The sequence below is a fragment of the Corythoichthys intestinalis genome, chromosome 8, assembly GCF_030265065.1.
Source record: "Corythoichthys intestinalis isolate RoL2023-P3 chromosome 8, ASM3026506v1, whole genome shotgun sequence".
NCBI classification, from domain to species: Eukaryota; Metazoa; Chordata; class Actinopteri; order Syngnathiformes; family Syngnathidae; genus Corythoichthys; species Corythoichthys intestinalis.
In genome coordinates this window covers 2,582,069-2,604,389 of record NC_080402.1, presented here as the reverse complement: position 1 = coordinate 2,604,389, position 22,321 = coordinate 2,582,069, and the positions used below count along the sequence as shown (strand labels likewise).

At 40.3% G+C, this 22,321-nt stretch overlaps 1 protein-coding gene across 7 annotated transcripts in view; it reads right to left on the bottom strand.

The window, feature by feature from the left end:
- The window catches only part of lrba (LPS-responsive vesicle trafficking, beach and anchor containing), a 442,809-nt gene that overhangs the window by 351,756 nt on the left and 68,732 nt on the right, over nt 1–22,321 (bottom strand). For all 7 annotated transcript variants that reach the window (XM_057842680.1, XM_057842682.1, XM_057842684.1 and 4 more), the window contains exons 19-21: nt 18,476–18,557; nt 14,020–14,143; nt 13,746–13,938 (exon numbers count right to left, since the gene is read on the bottom strand). In XM_057842680.1, the coding sequence (XP_057698663.1) occupies nt 13,746–13,938; nt 14,020–14,143; nt 18,476–18,557 (399 nt within the window). The remainder of the gene's footprint in view (nt 1–13,745; nt 13,939–14,019; nt 14,144–18,475; nt 18,558–22,321) is intronic.

Below are 22,321 nucleotides of genomic sequence, written 5' to 3'. Positions count from 1 at the left end.
AGAATGGTGTGTTTGGACGTTGTTTAGGATTATTATCTGTTGTGGGTTGGGCGTGAGAGTTTCGGGCGTTACTGTTGTCAGGGCAACGAGAGTTAAGGATTTGTCACCCTCAGCGCTACGTGAGTTCTGAATGTTCACTTCTCGTTTGCAAGTTCCTTCGTATCAGACATTCCTTGTGGCAAGACAAGATGTCCCGCTATTTGTTCTGGACTGTCCAGAAGAGCTGATTGCGGGATTTGGTGGTGCAGACGTGGGCTTGTAGATGTCTTGCCTATCCTTGCCTGACCTTGTCAGCGTCATTCTTGCTCAGTCAGTAAGTTGGGCTTTCGAGGTCAGAAGGCGTCCTGTATCTGCCCTGCCCTTATCTGCCCGTTGTCTTGCCACTGCAAATTCTAATCATCTCAAATCCAACTGTTCATAAAATCAAATATATTCTGCTTGTTTTTCTTAAACTATGATATAAATGCTAATTATTTTATATTAGGCGTGTTAGAGTAATACAAACAGTCAAACAGCAAATACGGGAAAAGATACTATTCCCTTCATAAGTAACCCACAATCAGCAGGAGGTGACCTGTAAATGCCCCAAAATCAAGAGGAATTGACCCCTATAATCAAAGGGAAGTTACCCGCAAATGCATAAAAATTTGAGATGTCCTGATCGATCGGGTCCGATCACGTCATTTTCAAAGTGTCGGACTCTGCAAAAAAATATCGGCCATGCCTTTTTTTTGATATATATATATATATATATATATATATATATATTCTAATTAAATCGTTTTCTAATTGTATTTAACGTTACAGACATAATATGTTACACTCATCCAGAGACTTTAGTTTAGGCTTAAGGTAGGTTTATCAAATTTATCCCGATAACGGCGGTAATTAATTTTTTAAAAAATATAATACGTTAAAATATTTAATGCAATTAATGCATGCACTGCATGACTCACTCACGCATTGTCGCGCTCAATCTGTAATGGCGCCGTTTTACCTATATAGAGAGATAAAAGGCAGCGTAAAATTAGTAGAGTGAATTTTGGCAGCCTTTGGAGCCTTTTTTAATAGGCTAAAGCTTTACAATCCCTCTCCCTACGATTAGAAATATCATGGGAAGCAATGTGGGGAAGCAAGGTAGCAATTGATCTTTTTATTAACACCCTATGTTATTTCCCAGCGCAGAGAATATATATCAATTGGTAGCACTATGCAAAGTCATGGTTCCACTTCCCATCATGCATTTGGGTTGAATGGCTGCAGTATCATTTACTGAAAGCTCAACAAATACACTAGATGGCAATATTTAGTCACAATATACAAAGTCACAAGTCTTTCTATCCATGGATCCCTCTCACAGAAAGAATGTTAATAATGTAAATGCCATCTTGAGGATTTATTGTCATAATAAACAAATACAGTACGTATGTACTGTATGTTGAATGTATATATTCGTCCGAGTTTTATTCATTTTTTTCTTAATGTATTGCCAAAATGTATATGATCGGGAAAAATTATTGGGAATGATTGGAATTGAATCGGGAGCAAACAAAAAAGCAATCCGATCGGGAAATATCGGGATCGGCAGATACTAAAACTTAAACGATCGGGAGCAAAAAAAACATGATCGGAACAACCCTACTAAAAATCAACAGAAAGTGACCCGAAAATGCCCCAGAATCAACAGGAATTAACCCAAAATATACAGAAAGTGAGTCAAAATCAACAAAAATGACTCGGGAATCAACAGGAAGTGACCAGTGAACAGACAGTGACCCGGAAATGCCCCAAAAGGAAATGGAAGTGAGTGAAAATGAACAAGAAATGACATGAAATGCGCCAAAATTGCCTAGCATTGTCTGCCAGTGACGGCTAAAGATGTCCAATGAATGAATGAACGGTTTACTCTCACACTTCAAACGGATTGGACGTCTACTCATTCAAATTCCAAGGGTAACGGAATTAAAGAAAGGCGGCTCATTGGAATGGGAAGAAAGTAAAGCCAGACTGATTGTTAGTAATTAATTAGGCGTTATTGTTCTAAATTAGCCCGCGACACGGTTGCTCATTAATCTTCTGTAGTGACTGCTAATCCATAGCTGCCTCCAGAGTGCAGCAGTTGCTGTTCCAGACAAACCCCCCCGCCGCTCCTCTACCGATTTTTGGGGCGGCCATGCTATTACTTTCCTCTTAATTGGATGTTCTCGCAATTATAAAGCTGCTTTCTAGGTACTGTTGGAGTGGGAAATTAACGGGTAGGCTGGATTTAAACGGTCGGTCAACATACAAGGGTTGGAGAAAATGATGGAAACAGCTAACATTTTGGCATCATATTCATTGGACATGAGAATGGCACGAGGAACATTCTACTGAAGTTGAGCATCTGGTATGGCCGGCAAAATCCCCAGACCGCGACATTATTGAGCATTGATGGTCAGTTTGAGAGATTCAATAAAGACTTCGATTTCCACCGCCATTGTCTCTAAAAGAGTGTGAATGGCTTCAAATTCCTATGGAAACAATTGACATGTTGTATGGATCAATATCTCGGAGAATTGAAGCTGGAATTGCCACACAAGGCAGACCTACACCATATTGAAGTAGTTTTTGATTTTTTTTAAAGTTGTTTCCATTATTTTGTCCAAACCCTATGTTTCCCGACAGTTTAAATCCAGCGTACCCGTTAAAGGCCAAATGTCTTGAAAACAGAAGATGTACAACGAGACAAATTAAGAAGTAATGGGAGGAAGCTGGAGTCAAGGTATGTATAAGAACTGTGCAATATCGCCTTGAGGAAATGGAATTTTTATACAGGAAAGCTAAAAGGAAACCATCATTGACACTTAAACTGAAATCAATAAGACTGCAATGGGCTAGGGAGAGGCAATCGTGGACTGTGAATGACTGGATGAAGGTTATTTTCAGTGATGAGTCAAGAATCTGCATTGGACAAGGTGATGAAGCTGGACCTTTTGTTCGGTGCCGTTCCAGTGAGATTTACAAAGATGACTGCCTGAAGCAAACATCAAAATTCCCTCAGTCCTTGATGATATGGGGCTGCATGTCAAGCAAAGGCACTGGAGGAGATGGCTGTGCAGGTTAAATCTTCAATAAATGCACAAGTTTACATTGAAATTTTAGACAGCTTTCTCATCCCTTCATTTGAAAATATGTTTGGGGAAAATGAAATCATTTTCCAAGATGACACAGAGCTAAAACTGTTAAAGCATTCCTTGGAGAAAGACTCATCCAGTCAATGCAAATAGCCCAGATCTCAACCCTATTGAAAAACCTGTGGTGGAAATTGAAAAAATATGGTCCACAGCAAGGCTCCGACCTGCAAGGATGATCTGGCAACTGGAATCAAAGACCAAATTGATGAAGAATACTCATCAGGTCCATGCCTCAGAGACTACAAGCTGTCATAAAAGTCAGAGGTGGTGCAACCTAATGCTAGAGATGTGTTTTGATTGTTATTTCTTTGTTTCTCATTATTCCATATTTTATTCCTCAAAATGGAGTGATTCCATATTTTTTTTCCATGCACTTGCTCTATAAAACATTTACTGACCACCATGTTTTTATTCATTTCTTTTAGTGTTTCAGTATGTTTAAAGTGATCCTCTAACTTCAATACATGTATGCTCTAATAAACCACAATTGTTCTCTTGTACTAAAATAGGTTGTTAGAAACACATAAAATGTTAATTCAATGGCAATATTTTATAATATTTAGTCCATATTTTGACCGTTAGCTGGCACCATGGTTTGCAGGCTCGCAGTGATGACGTCACTGGGATCTTTCCAAATGTGTAGCTTGTTCATCAATTGCTTATTGCTGCCTAAACTCACGAAGATGTGCTGCTTTTGGATGCAATTTCCAGTCAAATGGAAACAAGGGGAGTGAAGTGAGTGGTCAAGGCGGAATTATTATTTTTACTGAATAAATGTGCATCAGTGGAAGCTTCTCCCCCTTTTTGTTCCCTGTATGCACGTACCCTACCCACCACGCGTTACAACTGGCGCCTGAACATTTTTCTTGGATCCTCAGTCAAGTAAGGGATCCGTCTATTTTCTGGATCCGACGGTCCCACCACCTCTGCAATATTGGTTTCGGATCCGTCCATTTTTTTGATTCGTCGGTCCCACAGCAGCGTTTCGGATCTGTCTATTTTGTGGAATCGACGGCTGCGACATTGCCATCGGATCGGTCTAATTCCTGGATCTTCGGGTGAGTAAAAAACACGGATTTGGATTACTATTGCTATCTTTTATGTTGACTATTCTTCGTGGGAGTTTTCCCCAAATCATACTAAATAATTAAAGCACTATGGCACGCTACAGCGATGACAGTGACTCTGACGTGGACCTCACAACAATGTTGGGAGTTTGTCAGGGAATGCGTCTTTGCGTACTGCTGAGATCCCGAGTGAAGAGTGGTCAAGGTGGAAATATTTTTTGTGAATAAATGTGCATAAGTGGAAGCTTCTCCCCTTTTTGGTACTTTTATACACTTATCCTAGCTACCACGCGTTACAATGTACAAGACATGGATTACACAAGGTGTGCTCTTTGGCCTGTACTGTATGTAAAGTTCTGGATGCTAACAATCTACATAATTATATTGGGATAAGTTTGAAAACGCAATACGCTTACCTTGAATATCTGCTAATAAAACCGGACAGCGTACACTCTCGCTTCCAACCGGAGTTCCCAACACAACAGCACCAGAGGTTGCGCTAGACTTTTTAGTTGTCTGTCATTTTGACTGACAGGGTCATAAAAATCCGGTCATAATCTATTTTTACCCGTCACTTAAATTTTTAAAATTACTATATCTTTATGCAGTCACTATATGTACATACACAGTAATACTTTATAATATAAAGTAACTAACATTAGTGCAGTCATGGATTACAGTAAGCAGGCCACTACTGTGTTTCCATATATATTGTTATTACGTATATACAGGATATACATATATACCCCCCCCCCCCCCCCAAGTGGGACCTTCCATGATCCTGATACATTTAATAATAATAAAATATTACATAATTCCATTATGTATATATATTAGAGGTGTGCAAAATTTCCGATTCTTAGATTATTCGCGATTCGGCCGTGGAAGATTCGAGAACGATTCACAAACATCCAAATTCCGATTATTGAAATATGCCAAGTAAAGCGGAAGTACAACACACTCAGCGCGCCGCGCGGTCTTCGGGACGGAACGGAGCGGGAGTAGCTAAACATCATGCTTCTCATTACCCGGCCCCTCGGGTAATGCCAACGCTCAACTCACGGCTCTAACTCAACTCATGCAACGAGATAAAAAAAAAAACACAACAACATACCTGACTGCTGCCGAAAAGCTGCTAGAAAAGTACATCTGTATAATGTTACGGTGGATATCATTTATATAGGACTAGATCCTATATAGACTCAGTAGCGGTAGCAGCACATCTGCAAAATGCTAGATGTGGGCGTTAGTAAACGGCCTCCATCTTAAAGCAGTAAACTTCCCTGCAAGGCTGTTGTAGCGAACCTTCCAAGCAAATCTAATTAACTTTTTATCTAAAATACTCCTAAATCGGTAAAATATTGACTTGAATCTATCTTTAAAATTGTTTTAAAACTTTCACATGTCAAAAGTAGACAAAAGGGAAATTATGGAATAACGAGAGCAACTTTAACAACGTTAACGGTTGATTCACAACATTAAATTAATTGAATGTAGTTTAAAGCTGCTGATACAGAATGGGGACTGGAGTTTTTTTATTTAATGTTATTTTTGTATATTTGTTTACTGCTATATGTTAACTTGATACTGAAATAGTAGTTTGGTTTAGCCTGAGAGTATTTTTGAACAATTTTGGAACTAATGTACAAAACTTTAAAAAAAGGAGGGGGGTGCATCAATAATCGTTTTATAATCGAATCGGAGCCTCTGAATCGTAATCGTAATCGAATCGTTAGGTGCCCAAAGATTCCCAGCTCTAATATATATATATATATATATATATTTTTTTTTTTTTTTTTTTTTAATTTATCATTATTATTATTAAATAAAAATGCACGTTGATACGACGCACATAAAGGCAACTTCCAATTTTTTAAAAAATCGTTAGAAAGTTGTATGGACTTACAATCCGCTAGCTTGTTGTTTCCTGTTGTCTTCCGAAATACACCTGGGTGACGGCGCGTCAAGTGTTCGTTCATAGCCGACGTGCTACCGTGGTATGCGAGCTCAGCTTAGCAAAAAGAGTACACACAGTGGTGGCACCCTCCATATTTTCCTTGAAATAATTTCAGCATCTGGCTAGTCTGGTCAGCTTTTTTGGCTTTATGCCGCTTTCAGTGTGTTACCAATTCTGCCCATCTTGGTAATTGGCGGCGTTTTCAACTGCTCGCCGCAGTGAACCGGCGATTCACTTGATTCGTTGTCATCCTTCACTGCATCAGTCCCTCTTTTTTCACCTCTTTTATCAACACCATCGTCATTTCGGGGCTTTTTGAAGAAACTTCGGACACTCAGTTGCCTTGACATTTTTCCGAGTAAGGCCAACGACGTCATGCATCAAGAGAGACAATAGCTGATTAATATGCTCACTCGCCTCCCTGTGGTCTGGGGTGTTAATTGCAACCTGTCAAAATGACAGATGGACTTCAGTTTTTTCTGTCACCGTTGTAAAAAAAAAAACGGTCAACGACGGAAAATATTCGGTTAACGCGACCCCTGAACAGCACTCTCTCGCATCACCAGTTTTGCCGAACTTTTGTTTTATCAGGTATTTGCTGCATGCATTTTTCCCTGAAGCTCGTCTTGTGAACGACCGACAGTGCTGTCCTTCTCTTCACTTTTCAGATCTGGTTCAAATAGAAAGGGTAGAACTGACGACATGTTGGGAAAGCTAACGAGTAACACGCTGGAATTTCGGCAACGGGACCGGTGACGTCACGCACTGTGACGTCACAAGAATGGCGACCTATCACTTAAAATAATTTTACAAACTTTATTAAAACAAAAACATTAAGAGGTTTTAATATCAAATTATTATAACTCATACTAACATGTATCTTTTAAGAATTCCTTGTCTTAAAAATAGAGGATCCCTTTAAGAGTTGCACTTTTGAACTAATTCGTTATTTTTTCAGGCAAGCTGAGTTTGACATGATAAAATGTCTGAGTGAATGCTCGTCCGAGACTGGTGATTCCATACTTTTTGCTAGGGGTTGTAGTCCAACATTCACATCTAAATTAAAACAGAAAATAACACAATTTACGTATGGACCGATTCATTGAGAATCAGAATAATAGTTTCAGGCATCACAACAATAAATAACGCCCCATACGTTCAAAAAATAATGTCAAATTCCCAAATAAAGTGCAAATATGCAGCAGATTCCATCAGCAGAACACAAAAGCCTTGCAGTAAACACATCTCGGGACTCCGGCGTTTGACGCCGGAGAAACTAAATCATGAAGCAGCACCATATTTGCGAATGCGCGTCGACTCTGGAGAGATTCGCCCGTATTTATGAGGCTCCCCCCGATGAATATTCAGCGTAGGAGAAGGAAAAGGCGAGAAGGCTCGCCTGGCGACTCGTTTTCAAAGACGCACGCTGGCCTCGCCCGGCGGCGGTGGGAGGAGAGAGCAACAGTGACAAACGGCTGCGGCGCTACAAAGGTGGCAGCAAATCTATCAAACGCGACAATAAAATTGCAATTGAGTTTCTTTAGGTTTTTTTATAGCGTGTGCGTGGAGCTTCGTTGGCCAATCAGGGCACTCGGAAGGCCAGCGAAGGGTTTTTATTGCAGTGTTTTTGGTTGCTTTTGAGAAGAAAAAAAAATGACTACATTATAAAATTCTTTATAGGGCACACGTTGAACTCATTGGCCGTCATTGACGGTGATAGACGTCCAATCCATTTTGACTGGGAGGGGCGAATGATGTTCATTCGCCCCTCCCAGTCCCAGGCCTGCAGCTATCGATTATTTTAGTGGTCGATTAATCGATGAACTAGTTAGTTCAAATAATCAAGTAATCGGATAAAGAACATAAAAAATTTAAATACCTGACCTGAGCCTCAAACGGAAGATATATGTCCAACAAAAGAAAAATTGACTGACTTACATAGTAAAAGTCTGCTAGTTTAAATGCTATAAAATGCCAACTTTTTTTTTTTTTTACAATGCTCTTAATAGTTTAAACACGTATTTCCACATAAAATGGTGAAAACTTTAAATTACGAATGCATTAAAAAAATTAAAAAAAACTTAGCTTATGTTGGTCTTAACAGGGAGCAGCTGGATTTAGCCGTGTGAAATGAGGCAGACTAGAGGGCAGTGTGTCCACCCAAATCAATATAACTAAATGCAAACACTTTCAAAACAAACCATTACAACGCCACTTTAATTAAACGAATACTCTAGGCAGCAAAATTTAATTCGAATATTTTTTTTCTAATCGAATACTCGAGTTAATCGATTAATAGTTGCAGCACTATTTTCCAATAATTTAAAATGCTTTTGACGAGCAATATTATCGGCTACCCGATACTATCGGCTACCAGATAATACCAGATATTATCAGCCGGTTATTAATAATATACACCTCGGTAATATAGTCATCAAGGTACATATTTGGAAAATACTAGGGCTGACAAAATTATCACGTTAACGGGCGGTAATTAATTTTTTTAATTAATCACGTTAAAATATTTGACGCAATTAACGCACAAGCCCCGTTCAAACAGATTAAAATGACAGTACAGTGTCATGTGCACTTGTTACTTGTGTTTTTGGAGTTTTGTCGCCCTCTGCTGGTGCTTGGGTGCGACTGATTTTATGGTTTTCAGCACCATGAGAATTGGTGGTGCTGAACAATGGCGAGCTACTAGTTTATTTTTTGTTTGAAAATTTTACAAATTTTATTAAAACCAAAACATAGAGGGGTTTTAATATAAAATTTTTCTATAACTTGTACTAACATTTATCTTTTAAGAAATACAAGTCTTTCTATCCATGGATCACTTTAACAGAATGTTAATAATGTTAATGCCATCTTGTTGATTTATTGTTATAATAAACAAATGCAGTACTTACAGTGCCCTCCATAATTACTGGCACCCCTGGTTAAGATGTGTTTTTTAGCTTCTAATATTTTTTTTTTTTTTTATTCAAATAATATGGGACCTTAATGGGGGAAAAAAAGAGAAAAATCCAACCTTCAATACAAGTGCATTTATTCAGTGGGGAAAAAATCCCCCATGAAGAAATAATTATTTGACATCAAATAATGTGTGTCACAATTATCAGCACCCCTGGTGTTAATACTTTGTACAACCCCCTTTTGCCAACAAAACAGCACCTAATCTTCTCCTATAATGTTTCACAAGCTTGATTTTGTGTCTGGTGAACCATTTCTGTGTAGATTTGGCCATATGTTTAGGGTCATTGTCTTGCTGAAAGACCCAGTGATGACCCATTTTCAGCTTTCGGGCAGAGAGCAACAGATTTTGATTTAAAATGTCCTGGTATTTCAAAGCATTCATGATGCCATGCACCCTAACAAGATTCCCAGGGCCCTTGGAAGCGAAACAGCCCCACAGCATCACTGACCCACCCCCATACTTCACAGTGGGTATGAGGTGCTTTTGCGCATCTTGCGTGGCACGCCAGACCCACTTAGAGTGTTTGTTGCCAAAAAGCTCAATCTTGGTCTCATCTGACCAAAGCACACGGTCCCAGGCTTCAACTGGGACCGTCCAAAGGCTACTCACTCTACTCATTTTACTTTTGTATTTGTTTTCGTATATTGTGACTAAATATTGACTAAAATAGTGACTAAATATTGCCATCTAGTGTATTTGTTGAGCTTTCAGTAAATGATACTGCAGCCATGCCCCAATGCATGATGGGAAGTGGAACCATGATGGGAAGTAAAACCATGACTGTGCGTCGTGCTACCAATGGATATATCTTCTCTGCTTTGGAGAATAACTTATGGTGTTAAGACAAAGCTCAATTGCCACCTTGCTTCCCCACATTCCTTCCCATATTTCTAATCATAGGGAGAGCGATTGCAAGGTTTTAGCCAATTGAAGAAAGGCCCCCAAAGGCTGCCAAAATTCATTCTACTCAATTTGCGCTGCCTTTTATCTCTCTATATAGGTTAAACGGCGTCTTTACAGATTGAGCGCGACAATGAGTGAGAGGGTCGTGCAGCGCATATCGTGACATTTTTTAATAAATTAATTGCCGCCGTTATTGGGATATTTTTGATATCCCTCCCTTAAGCCTAAACTAAAGACTCTGGATGAGTGTAACATATTATGTCTGTAAAATTAAATTAGTTAGATAACGATTTAATTAAAAAATATATATATATATTAAAAAAAGGCATGGCCGATATTTTTTTGCCGATTCCAATACTTTGAAAATGACATGATCGGACATGATCGAATTACGATTAATTTTTAAGCTGGGATTACCTCGATTAAAAATTGTAATCGTTTGACAGCCCTAAAAAATACAAACTATTTGACACTTTTGATGCCAGCTATGTTTTTGTACGAACGGAAACCACCAATTGAAAAATATCAATCCCACACATTTTTTTTAAATTCTAACCTTAATCTTTTTTTTAGTAATTGACAAGAAGTCCATGAATTGCTCCCACCCAAATCACTTATTTTGCACTGAAAAACGGAAGTTTCTTTTCGGCACTGAAAAAAAAAACAACACCATGATGTATTTTCTACAATCACCGAATAATAACAATAACAGTCCTTTGTGCTCGCATTCCGTCATAAGCTCACTGTCTTCCTTTGCAGACCCCCACCATCACTCGCACAGTCTCCCAGCGCCCCCTATGGGTTTCTAACCCTCCCCGCGCCCATCCTCCTATCACCAACACATCTTTAAATCAGCCTGGACTCCGGCGGGGCTTTTAAGTGTCCGCCACGACCACAATCCCGCACCGTCTCTCGGTTACTTCACCGTTTTGGAACAGACAAACGTAACGTGATAGCCACAATAACTGAACTGCACTTTTTTTCCAAATGAGAAGTGCCAGCGGTTTGTTTTGATTGGCAAATGAAAGATATTCTATATGTAAATATGCTCGTGCTGCTGTCTTGGACTTAGTGTTAAACAAATCGGACAGCTTTAGTTGGATGGAAGGTGTGTCCAGAAAGCAGTTTCAATGGAATATTGGGACAAACATTTTATTTTAGCTTAAAAAAAAATTCTTGACAATAAAGAGTCAAAGCCCTATTAATAGTAGGATTGTTGTTTATAGTAGGAGCTGGGGTGTAGGAAGGGAAGTTACTATTTACACAGGACTAAATAGTTTTTAAAGGTATGATCATCATATTTTTCAGAAGACTTTATTTTATAATTCCCCAAAGATGGCCATTTTGTCGCCTTGGCGGCTATTGATGGCACTAGACGTCTAATCCATTTGAACTAGAAGGCATGCCAACAGGGACGGATCTAACAGGGTGGCATGGGTTGGCAACTGCCACCCTAAAAGACAGGCTTGCTACCCCAGTTGCAGAAAAAAAAAGCTCCAGTCAATTTGACATTTAGTTCCATCAGTTTAGTAGTAGTGTCAGTGAGGATCCTTATAGTAAAGGCCTTTTAGGCCTCTTTAGGGTTTAGGTTCGGGTAGGTAAGCACACTAGCATCAGCCCAGTGTGAAGATTGGGGAACAGCCATGTAGTCTGATGTAGACGCTGTCAGTCAGTGGAAAGCAGCAAGCATATTTAATATCGTCCCATGCACCAATGAGTTTATTTCTTATTGTTGCACAAGAAAAACGCAACTTTTCCTATTTAAAGGAGTATGGGGCATTATACTAGAGGAGTGAGAAGGTGAATAGTTTTTGTTGTTGTTGTTGTTAATTACCATTTAGCTTCGCAAATAGAGGCATGAGAGTCATTTTTCGAGCGTCCCAGAGCTCGCGAAATTTTTAAAGCCACATTAATCAAGGTTTCATCGGCCGTGGTTTGCTTGTATCCGTTCGCCGAATCAGCCTGATAGCACAGATATACAGTGGGGTAAATAAGTATTTAGTTAACCACATATTGTGCAAGTTCTCCCACTTGAAAAGATTAGAGAGGCCTGTAATTGTCAACATGGGTAAACCTCAACTATGAGAGACAGAATGTGGAAAAAAAAAAAAAATCACATCGTTTGATTTTTAAATAATTATTTCCAAATTAGAGTGGAAAATAAGTATTTGGTCACCTACAAACAAGCAAGATTTCTGGCTGTCAAAGAGGTCTAACTTCTTCTAACGAGGTCTAACGAGGCTCCGCTTGTTACCTGTATTAATGGCACCTGTTTTAACTCATTATCGGTATAAAAGACACCTGTACACAACCTCAGTCAGCCACACTCCAAACTCCACTATGGCCAAGACCAAAGAGCTGCCGAAGGACAACAGAGACAAAATTGTACACCTGCACCAGGCTGGGAAGACTGAATCCGCACAGGTAAAATGCTTGGTGTAAAGAAATCAACTGTGGGAGCAATTATTAGAAAATGGAAGACATTCAAGACCACTGATAATCTCCCTCGATCTGGGACTCCATGCAAGATCTCACCCCGTGGCATCAAAATAATAACAGGAACGGTGAGCAAAAATACCAGAACCACATGGGGGGGGCCTAGTGAATGACCTACAGAGAGCTGAGACCACAGTAACAAAGGCTACTATCAGTAACACAATGCGCCGCCAGGGACTAAAATCCTGCAGTGCCAGGCATGTCCCCCTGCTGAAGAAAGTGCACGTCCAGGACCGTCTGCGGTTCGCTAGAGAGCATTTGGATGATCCAGAAGAGGACTGGGAGAATGTGTTATGGTAAACCAAAATAGAACTTTTTGATGGAGAAACAGGTTCTCGTGTTTGGAGAAGAAAGAATACTGAATTGCATCCAAAGAACACCATACCCACTGTGAAGCATGGGGGTGGAAACATCATGCTTTGGGGCTGTTTTTCTGCAAAGGGACCAGGACGACTGATCTGTGTAAAGGAAAGAATGAATGGGGCCATGTATCAAGAGATTTTGAGTGAAAATCCTTGAAGATGAGAGACGTGGCTGGGTCTTTCAGCATGACAATGAACCCAAACACACAGCCAGGGCGACAAAGGAGTGGCTTCGTAAGAAGCATTTCAAGGTCCTGGAGTGCCCTAACCACTCTCCAGATCTCCACCCCATAGAAGATCTGTAGAGGGAGTTGAAAGTTCGTGTTACCCACCGACAGCCCCAAAACATCAATGCTCTAGAGGAGATCTGCATGGAGGAATGGGCCAAAATACCAGCAACAGTCTGTGAAAAGCTTGTGAAGAGTTACAGAAAACGTTTGGCCTCCGTTATTGCCAACAAAGGGTACATGACAAAGTATTGAGATGAACTTTTGGCATTGACCAAATACTTATTTTCCACCATGATTTGCAAATAAATTCTTTAGAAATCAAACAATGTGATTTTCTGTTTTTTTTTTTTTCTCCTATATTCTGTCTCTCGTGGTTGAGGTTTACCCTTGTTGACAATTACAGGCCTCTCTAATATTTTCAAGTGGGAGAACTTGCACAATTAGTGGTTGACTAAATACTTGTTCGCCCCACTGTAAGGATCACACAATTTGTGTTGCTAAAACTGGACATGTGATGCCTGAAAAAGTCTCATTGGTGGACGGAAGCACGAAAAACATGACAGGAGATAATGTTTCTGACCTTGGCGTGGGTGATGGACAGCGTGTCGACCCATACGCGCCACCCGCCCCACTCGTACTTGACGGCGTGGTAGAGCAGGATGCGGAAGACGGCGTACACCATCTCTGTGACTTTCTGCTCCTCGCTGTTGCGCGGGTTGATGAAGCTCAGCGAGAGCATCCACTCCTGCCACACCGAGCACTGCAGCAGGCTCCTTATTTTCCCCCCCATCGGAGTAGACGTTAGCTAGCGTCAGCACGTGCGAGCCGGCGCGTTTTACGCACGTGCGCGTTACCTGCGGTTCTCCCGGCTGTTGTTGAACAGCTTGATCATGTCCGATAAGAATACCTTGCGCACCTCCATGGTCTCGGCGGACAGCGGAGAGTTTTTCAGCAAGGTGGCGATGGCCTTGAGGATCTCTGAAAAATACAAACAATGTGTTGTTCAACTACTAAAAAGAAAACAATATATTCAAATTCTGTTTTTTGAAAAATGCTTATTGGACATGAGGAAAATTAAGCAACTATTACAACGTTTAATGTGTTGGGGGGTTTTTTTGTTTTGTTTTTTATTTCCTTGTAACAACAAAATCCGTGTCAGCCCTTCTGCAATCGGCAAATGTAATATTATTTATAATTTCACTGCATTTTGGTCACTCAAGTGGCCGGTGTATCAATCTACAACTCACATCAACACAGGCTGACAGGTTGTCACAATTTTGAAAAAGAGGACAAGAATAACAGACAAAAATAATCCCCGTTTAGTCTCATATCCAAAGATTATATGGATTGACAGAACGCATGAAGCACACACATATGGTCAGTTTGCCCCGACTATGAAGGCAATATTGAAATGAGGGATTATTTTAGTAATCGAGTAATCGACTGAAAATTCTATCGATGAATCGAGTAATCGGATAAAACAAATATATTTTTAGGTGAAGAGCAATTATAAAGATACATGAGAAAACAAGACATTTCATCTAATCTTGAACCATTTTCCGTCATTCATTGTCTTTATTTTCGATGTATATTGTTGAAAACAGCCAACAATTGCATCTCAGATGTAACTAGAATAAAAAAAAAAAGACTAATTCACTGCTTTCACTCAAAAAACTTTTAGATTTAAAAAAAAAAATATGCACATAAGTGGTCCGCATGCGCGCATGCGTACTGGACGTAGACAAACGCGCTGGCCCTCAACGGTTTCCATACGCTTTTGCGTACCGATGGCTGACCCTGTATTTGCGGCGGACACGAGAAAATAACTTCTCAAAATGTCGAAGAGGCAGGCCACACTGAGTAATTACTTCCGTGTTCCCCCACCCCCGTCAAAAGACAGACAGAGACGTCACCGGAGCTACGAAAAAAAAAGGACTTTTGCTGAAAAGTGGCTACAGGAGGTACCATGGCTAGAAGCAAATGATGCTCGCACGGAAATGCGTTATAAAATGTGCCGTGAGAACACCAATGTCGCCGATAAGAGCAGCGCATTTTATGTAGGGTCAAAGGATTTCAGCCATCCAAACTTTGGGAAAGCACGAAAAAAACAGAGCATGTGGCAATTAAGCAAACTATCGATGTCAGACAAGTGGCAGAATAGGGCGGAATAAAGGTAATGAACAGCGACATGCACTGACAAACGTGTTTTTGCTCACATTTTACAAAGCTAAACATGCACGTTCAATGAGATCTTATGAGGAGGACATCCCACTTTTAAAAAGGCTTGGAGTTAATGTGGGAGCCGCATAATGCCCTTTATTTTGAATTGGTGCTTTTCATTTCTTTACATTTCACTTCAAAGTAATGGCAATTTTGTTGTGCCAGTTGATGTTAATCAAGCATTAATTGTTAATATAATTAATTCAAGTTAATTGGCTCTAAGTAAAGCTTGTCATAAATTTATCGCATCAGGCGGGTCGGCTCTCAAGCTCAATGAGGACCAAGTCACATCTCCAGGTCCTCCTCTGAGAACCTGGGCAAAAAAAATATGTGCACCCCTGTATATATATCTTACCTAAAAATGCCGTTACACTTGATAACACACATCACTTAAAAGTTGGGATTTTTTCCCCACGTGTTTCAATTGAATTTCTATTTGTGTCAAGCCATTTTTAAGTTCTAGTTAAGTTTTAAGTTAGTCTAAACTGTAAGTCCTGATAGGATTTTGAGTTTTTGCAGTGTTCAAAATAAATATATGATACAGGCTGTATTGGAGCACATTAGGGATCAGTGCTACTTGGTGTTTTATCCAGCAATGACTACAGAGCTAAAATTGATAGTTAGCATTATTGAGTTTTTATTTCACACCCTCATCACTCCACAATGCTATGTTATGTTAAATTTTGTATGTAAGACACGTTAGCCACGCATCGACAGTGGTCATAATTAATAGAAACCTAGCCCTCCGCAGGGCTAACGTTACGTGAGCTAGTAGTGACAGTAACGTTAATCTTATATATTAGCGCTTAGCGCTCTTTATTAGCGCTTAGCGCTCTACTGCTTTAAGATGGCGGCTGTTTACTAACGCTGCCCAGACGCGGCCGAGTCTGTCATTTTGCATCTAGTACATGTGATCTCTATGAGACTCATCAAACGCTACCTGCTACCAACGTAGCATAGTGCGGGCTAGTATTTAACAACGTCGGCATCATTTGGAGCGGCTTTTGGTTGCAGTAAGTTTTTTTTTTTTTTTTTTTTTTTTTTTTTCCTTCCTCTACGCACTATCAGCGCGTTGTCCCGCATTAAAAGTAGCGCAGCAAAACGTGATGCTTAGAGCTGTCAAAATTAACGATTACTCGAGGTGAATAAAATTACTCGGATCAGTTTTTAAACTAGAGTTACTCGAGTTGCTCGAGTATTCGTTTCAGCTCTAATGCAATGTTAAGAGTCTTGTTAGCTCGAATTGCTGTGTCCAGCTGGTGTAGCTCTGCTGCTCTCTGTGAACTCTCTATTCAAGCCGGAATGCGCGCGGCTCCTAAGTGTCTCTGTCACGTGACTGTGTCGTATCCGCTAACGCGCTGGGCCAAATGGACACACAAGTACGGAAGGTGAATTATGCCAAACAAAGGGTCACCACAATGTCATTATCATCATTTTAAAAACTTAAGTGACGGGTGAAAATAGATAATGACCGGATTTTTATGACCCTGTCAGTCAAAATGACAGACAACGAAAAAGTCTAGCGCAACCTCTGCTCAGATGTAACTAGAATTAAAAAAAAAGACTAATTCACTGCTTTCACTCAAAAAAACGTTTAGATCTTATTTTAAAAAATATATATATATACATATAGCTTACCTAAAAATGCCGTTACGCTTGATAACACACATCACTTAAAAGTTAGGATTTTTTCCCACGTGTTTCAATTCAATTTCTATTTGTGTCAAGCCATTTTTAAGTTCTAGTTAAGTTTTAAGTTAGTCTAAACTGTAAGTCCTGATAGGATTTTGAGTTTTTGCAGTGTTCATAATAAATATATGATACAGGCTGTATTGGAGCACATTAGGGACCAGTGCTACTTGGTGTTTTATCCAGCAATGACTACTGAGCTAAAATTGATAGTAAACATTATTGAGTTTTTATTTCACACCTTCATCACTCCACAATGCTATGTTATGTTAAAGCCTGTATGTAAGACGCGTTAGCCACGCATCGACAGTGGTCATATTTAATAGAGACCTAGCCCTCCGCAGGGCTAACGTTATGTGAGCTAGTAGTGACAATAACGTTAATCTTATTTATTAGCGCTTAGCGCTCTTTATTAGCGCTTAGCGCTCTACTGCTTTAAGATGGCGGCTGTTTACTAACGCTGCCCAGACGCGGCCGAGTGTCATTTCGCATCTAGTTCAACATACATGTGATCTCTATGAGACGCATTAGACGCTACCTGCTACCAACGAAGCATTGTGCAGGCTAGTATTTAGCAACATCGGCGTCGTTTGTAGCGGCTGTCGGCTGCAGTAAGTTGTTTTTTTTTTTTTTCCTTCTTCCTATCCGCACGTGACATTAGCGCGTTGTCCCGCATTAAAAGTAGTCAGAGCAAAACGTGACGCTTAGAGCTGTCAAAATAAACGATTACTCAAGGTGAATAAAATTACTCGGATCAGTTTTTAAACTCGAGTTACTCGAGTTGCTCCAGTATTCGTTTCAGCTCTAAACCCAAACGTTCCAAGTAGCGAAGCAATGTGATTGCGTACAAATCATTCTGTCACAAACAATCCAAACACTGAAAAACGACATTTCAATTTCGCCGAATTACCGTCAATCTCCCTGGGCTTCGGGTTACGTTAGTCTCTTCCTCGTCGTCGAGACGAGCGAATCACGAGTCGCTGAAACCTCACCCCCAGAAAATGACCCCGGCATCTTGTTTTTGCGAGTTAATTTGAGGGAAACTGCGCTTCCTCGCCGCGCTTTGATTGGCGTTGACGTGCAATCAAGAGGCTTTTTTGTTGTTGTTGTTTTAGTTTGGGTTTTTTTTTTTTAGACTTTACCGCAGATTAAAATCAAGAAAAGCTGGTTACAAAGTGATCCGGCTGCACATAATCAGCGTGGGACTGCAGCCGGACCCTGTCAATTTAAAGACGCTCCTGCCAGAACCTTTTTGGAAGAAAAAAAAATGGACTGACTCACGACATGTGTTCTTATGTCGGAATAGAAACGAAGCAGGGGGGTGGGAATTTTTCGACTCCTTTTGTTTTTGAGCTGGTTCCAAATCCAACACGTGCTTGAGGGAAAAAAAAAAAAACTTACGTGGGTTGACGATCTTCACGTTGGAATCGGGGTCCGGATGCTGTTTATGGATTACTTGCGTGCAAATCTGCTCGGTGAGGATCTAAAGGCGAAAGAACAGATTTACGTTGATATTAGGGCTGCCAGAAAGGATGATCTTGACAGTCGGTTCATCGGTGGTTAAAAGAAAAGCAAGTGTTTGCAATAGTCTCATTTTGATTGGTTATCAAATGTAACAGTCTGCTTTAGGTGAAGAATACAGATATCAGAGATTGTTTTAAAAAATATACATAATTTCAAAAATTACAGTAAAATAATATTTGGGGGAGGTTGGCAAAATCACTACCATCCCTCTTACTACAAACAGATTGAACATCTATGGCCTTCAGTGGCAGCCAACGAGTTCATTTTGGGACATTTCACGTCATTCCCTGTTGATTTGCTGTCACTTCCCTTCTCTTTTGGGGCATTTACAGGTCACTTCCCGTTGATTCTGGGGCATTTATGGGTCACTTCCCGGTTGATTTTGGGTCGGTGAACAGGAAATGACTCAAGAATCATCACTAAAACATCAATTTCTTGGCTTCTAGCCCCTTTTAATGACTTATGGCTTATTTTATTTGTGCACATTTGAGACATTGGCGTATAAAATTGATGAGACTGTTCATGAGTCGCACACATTATCTATATATATACCTAAAGCAGTGCTTCTCAATTATTTTCTGTTACGCCCCCCCAAGGAAGACTTAAATGTTTCGCGCCCCCCCCCCAAACTCTGCGGCCACTGTAAATAGAATCATTTGTCTATATTACTATTATAAGTACACCTCTGCCTCACATTGTATCCTTTTTTTTCTATTAGAGAAAATAACAGAGATCAACTTATAAAGTATAACTTTATTAACATTGTTTTGTTTGTAACAGAAAACACTTAACACGCATCAATTTGCCTGAATTAAAAAATAAAAATAAAATAAAAAAAGTCACATCCAAACTGTAAAAATACACTCAAGGTAAATGTTTGACCATTTGATGTTGAAAAATAAAATCAGTAAATAAGAACAAATTCAAATTGATTAGAAACATGAACTCATGAGGACAATATGCCAAAAAAATTGACCGAAAAAACAAAAACGAATCGAAGGGTGGGGGGTGTCTTTGGACTGAAGGACAGTTTTTATTTTCGCTGCTCACAGTATCACCTCCAGTTAGCAATGGTGTGGGGTTATTTTGGCACTGAGCATGCTAACAGTGCTCACTGGTTTACTGATATAACATTGACAAAGCAGGACGATTGTTGGCAATATTCGGCACGTTTGTCAAAGCCAAAAGGCAAACGGCCCGAAAAAAGCGCATTCTCGGCAGCCGAGAGAGAACCTTAGGTGAGGGCAGTCGTCGTAACGATCCCAAGCCCAAAATGGCACTTCTTGGCCGGACACGTGAGAACCGGAGAATACAGTGGGTCGCTGCGTGAGTCCGGCCGGAAAACGGCTTTCGACAACGGCGCACAGCTCTCGTCTCCAGCTCTTCATGAGTCTCTCTCCGTGTGCTCTTGCTTACTTCAAAAATACTGCGCGCACTTTGAAAATGAGAGCGCCACTGCCACCCACTGAGTGGATGTGCAAGTACACTTTATTCTAGTACGGCAAAAAAAAAAAAAAAAACATGTTCCTCGAGGTCACACGCGCCAACCCTGGCATCGCTCTGCGCCCCCTTGGGGGGGCGCACCCCACTATTTGAGAAGTACTGACCTAAAGTAACCAAAATTGTGAATTTTAATTAAAGGCCCTGGCATGGGCGGCGTGCCAAAGTGAGTCCTTTTTTGGGCTACATATAAAGTAAATGACTAATAACACCTTGGTGAAAGGTTGTCTTTTTCATATCTGGCATGTATGAGATGTATCCCAGTCTGAACAATATTACCAATTACGGCTAGTGTCCCCTGCTGGGAACAGGAAACGCCCTGTTTTTACTAGACTGGTCTTCCTCCAAGGGAAAAAAATCAATTGACTTCAAACCTGATGAAAAATATTGAGGTTTCATTGAAGCAGAGACGTCCAAACAGGAACAGGAAAATGACAGTCACCTTTTTGTCTAACAACAAATTTTGAACAGTCATAACTTGGCAGATATACAGTGGGGAGAGCAAGTATTTGATATTTTGGCCGCAGTGTATCAAATACTTGTTCTCCCCACTGTACAACATACAGTGCCTTGCAAAAGTATTCGGCCCCCTTGAATCTTGCAACCTTTCGCCACATTTCAGGCTTCAAACATAAAGATATGAAATTTAATTTTTTTGTCAAGAATCAACAACAAGTGGGACACAATCGTGAAGTGGAACAACATTTATTGGATAATTTCAACTTTTTTAACAAATAAAAAACTGAAAAGTGGGGCGTGCAATATTATTCGGCCCCTTTACTTTCAGTGCAGCAAACTCACTCCAGAAGTTCAGTGAGGATCTCTGAATGATCCAATGTCGTCCTAAATGACCGATGATGATAAATAGAATCCACCTGTGTAATCAAGTCTCCGTATAAATGCACCTGCTCTGTGATAGTCTCAGGGTTCTGTTTAAAGTGCAGAGAGCATTATGGAAACCAAGGAACACACCAGGCAGGTCTGAGATACTGTTGTGGAGAAGTTTAAAGCCGGATTTGGATACAAAAAGATTTCCCAAGCTTTAAACATCTCAAGGAGCACTGTGCAAGCCATCATATTGAAATGGAAGGAGCATCAGACCACTGCAAATCTACCAAGACCCGGCCGTCCTTCCAAACTTTCTTCTCAAACAAGGAGAAAACTGATCAGAGATGCAGCCAAGAGGCCCATGATCACTCTGGATGAACTGCAGAGATCTACAGCTGAGGTGGGAAAGTCTGTCCATAGGACAACAATCAGTCGTACACTGCACAAATCTGGCCTTTATGGAAGAGTGGCAAGAAGAAAGCCATTTCTCAAAGATATCCATAAAAAGTCCCGTTTAAAGTTTGCCACAAGCCACCTGGGAGACACACCAAACATGTGGAAGAAGGTGCTCTGGTCAGATGAAACCAAAATTGAACTTTTTGGCCACAATGCAAAACGATATGTTTGGCGTAAAAGCAACGCAGCTCATCACCCTGAACACACCATCCCCACTGTCAAACATGGTGGTGGCAGCATCATGGTTTGGGCCTGCTTTTCTTCAGCAGGGACAGGGAAGATGGTTAAAATTGACGGGAAGATGGATGCAGCCAAATACAGGAACATTCTGGAAGAAAACCTGTTGGTATCTGCACAAGACCTGAGACTGGGACGGAGATTTATCTTCCAATAGGACAATGATCCAAAACATAAAGCCAAATCTACAATGGAATGGTTCAAAAATAAACGTATCCAGGTGTTAGAATGGCCAAGTCAAAGTCCAGACTTGAATCCAATCGAGAATCTGTGGAAAGAGCTGAAAACTGCTGTTCACAAACACTCTCCATCCAACCTCACTGAGCTCGAGCCGTTTTGCAAGGAAGAATGGGCAAGAATGTCAGTCTCTCGATGTGCAAAACTGATAGAAACATACCCCAAGCGACTTGCAGCTATAATTGGAGCAAAAGGTGGCGCTACAAAGTATTAACGCAAGGGGGCCGAATAATATTGCACGCCCCACTTTTCAGTTTTTTATTTGTTAAAAAAGTTTATATTATCCAATAAATTTTGTTCCACTTCACGATTGTGTCCCACTTGTTGTTGATTCTTGACAAAAAATTAAAATTTTATATCTTTATGTTTGAAGCCTGAAATGTGGCGAAAGGTTGCAAGGTTCAAGGGGGCCGAATACTTTTGCAAGGCACTGTATATACGCCAAACTTCCAATGCTTGTTGAGA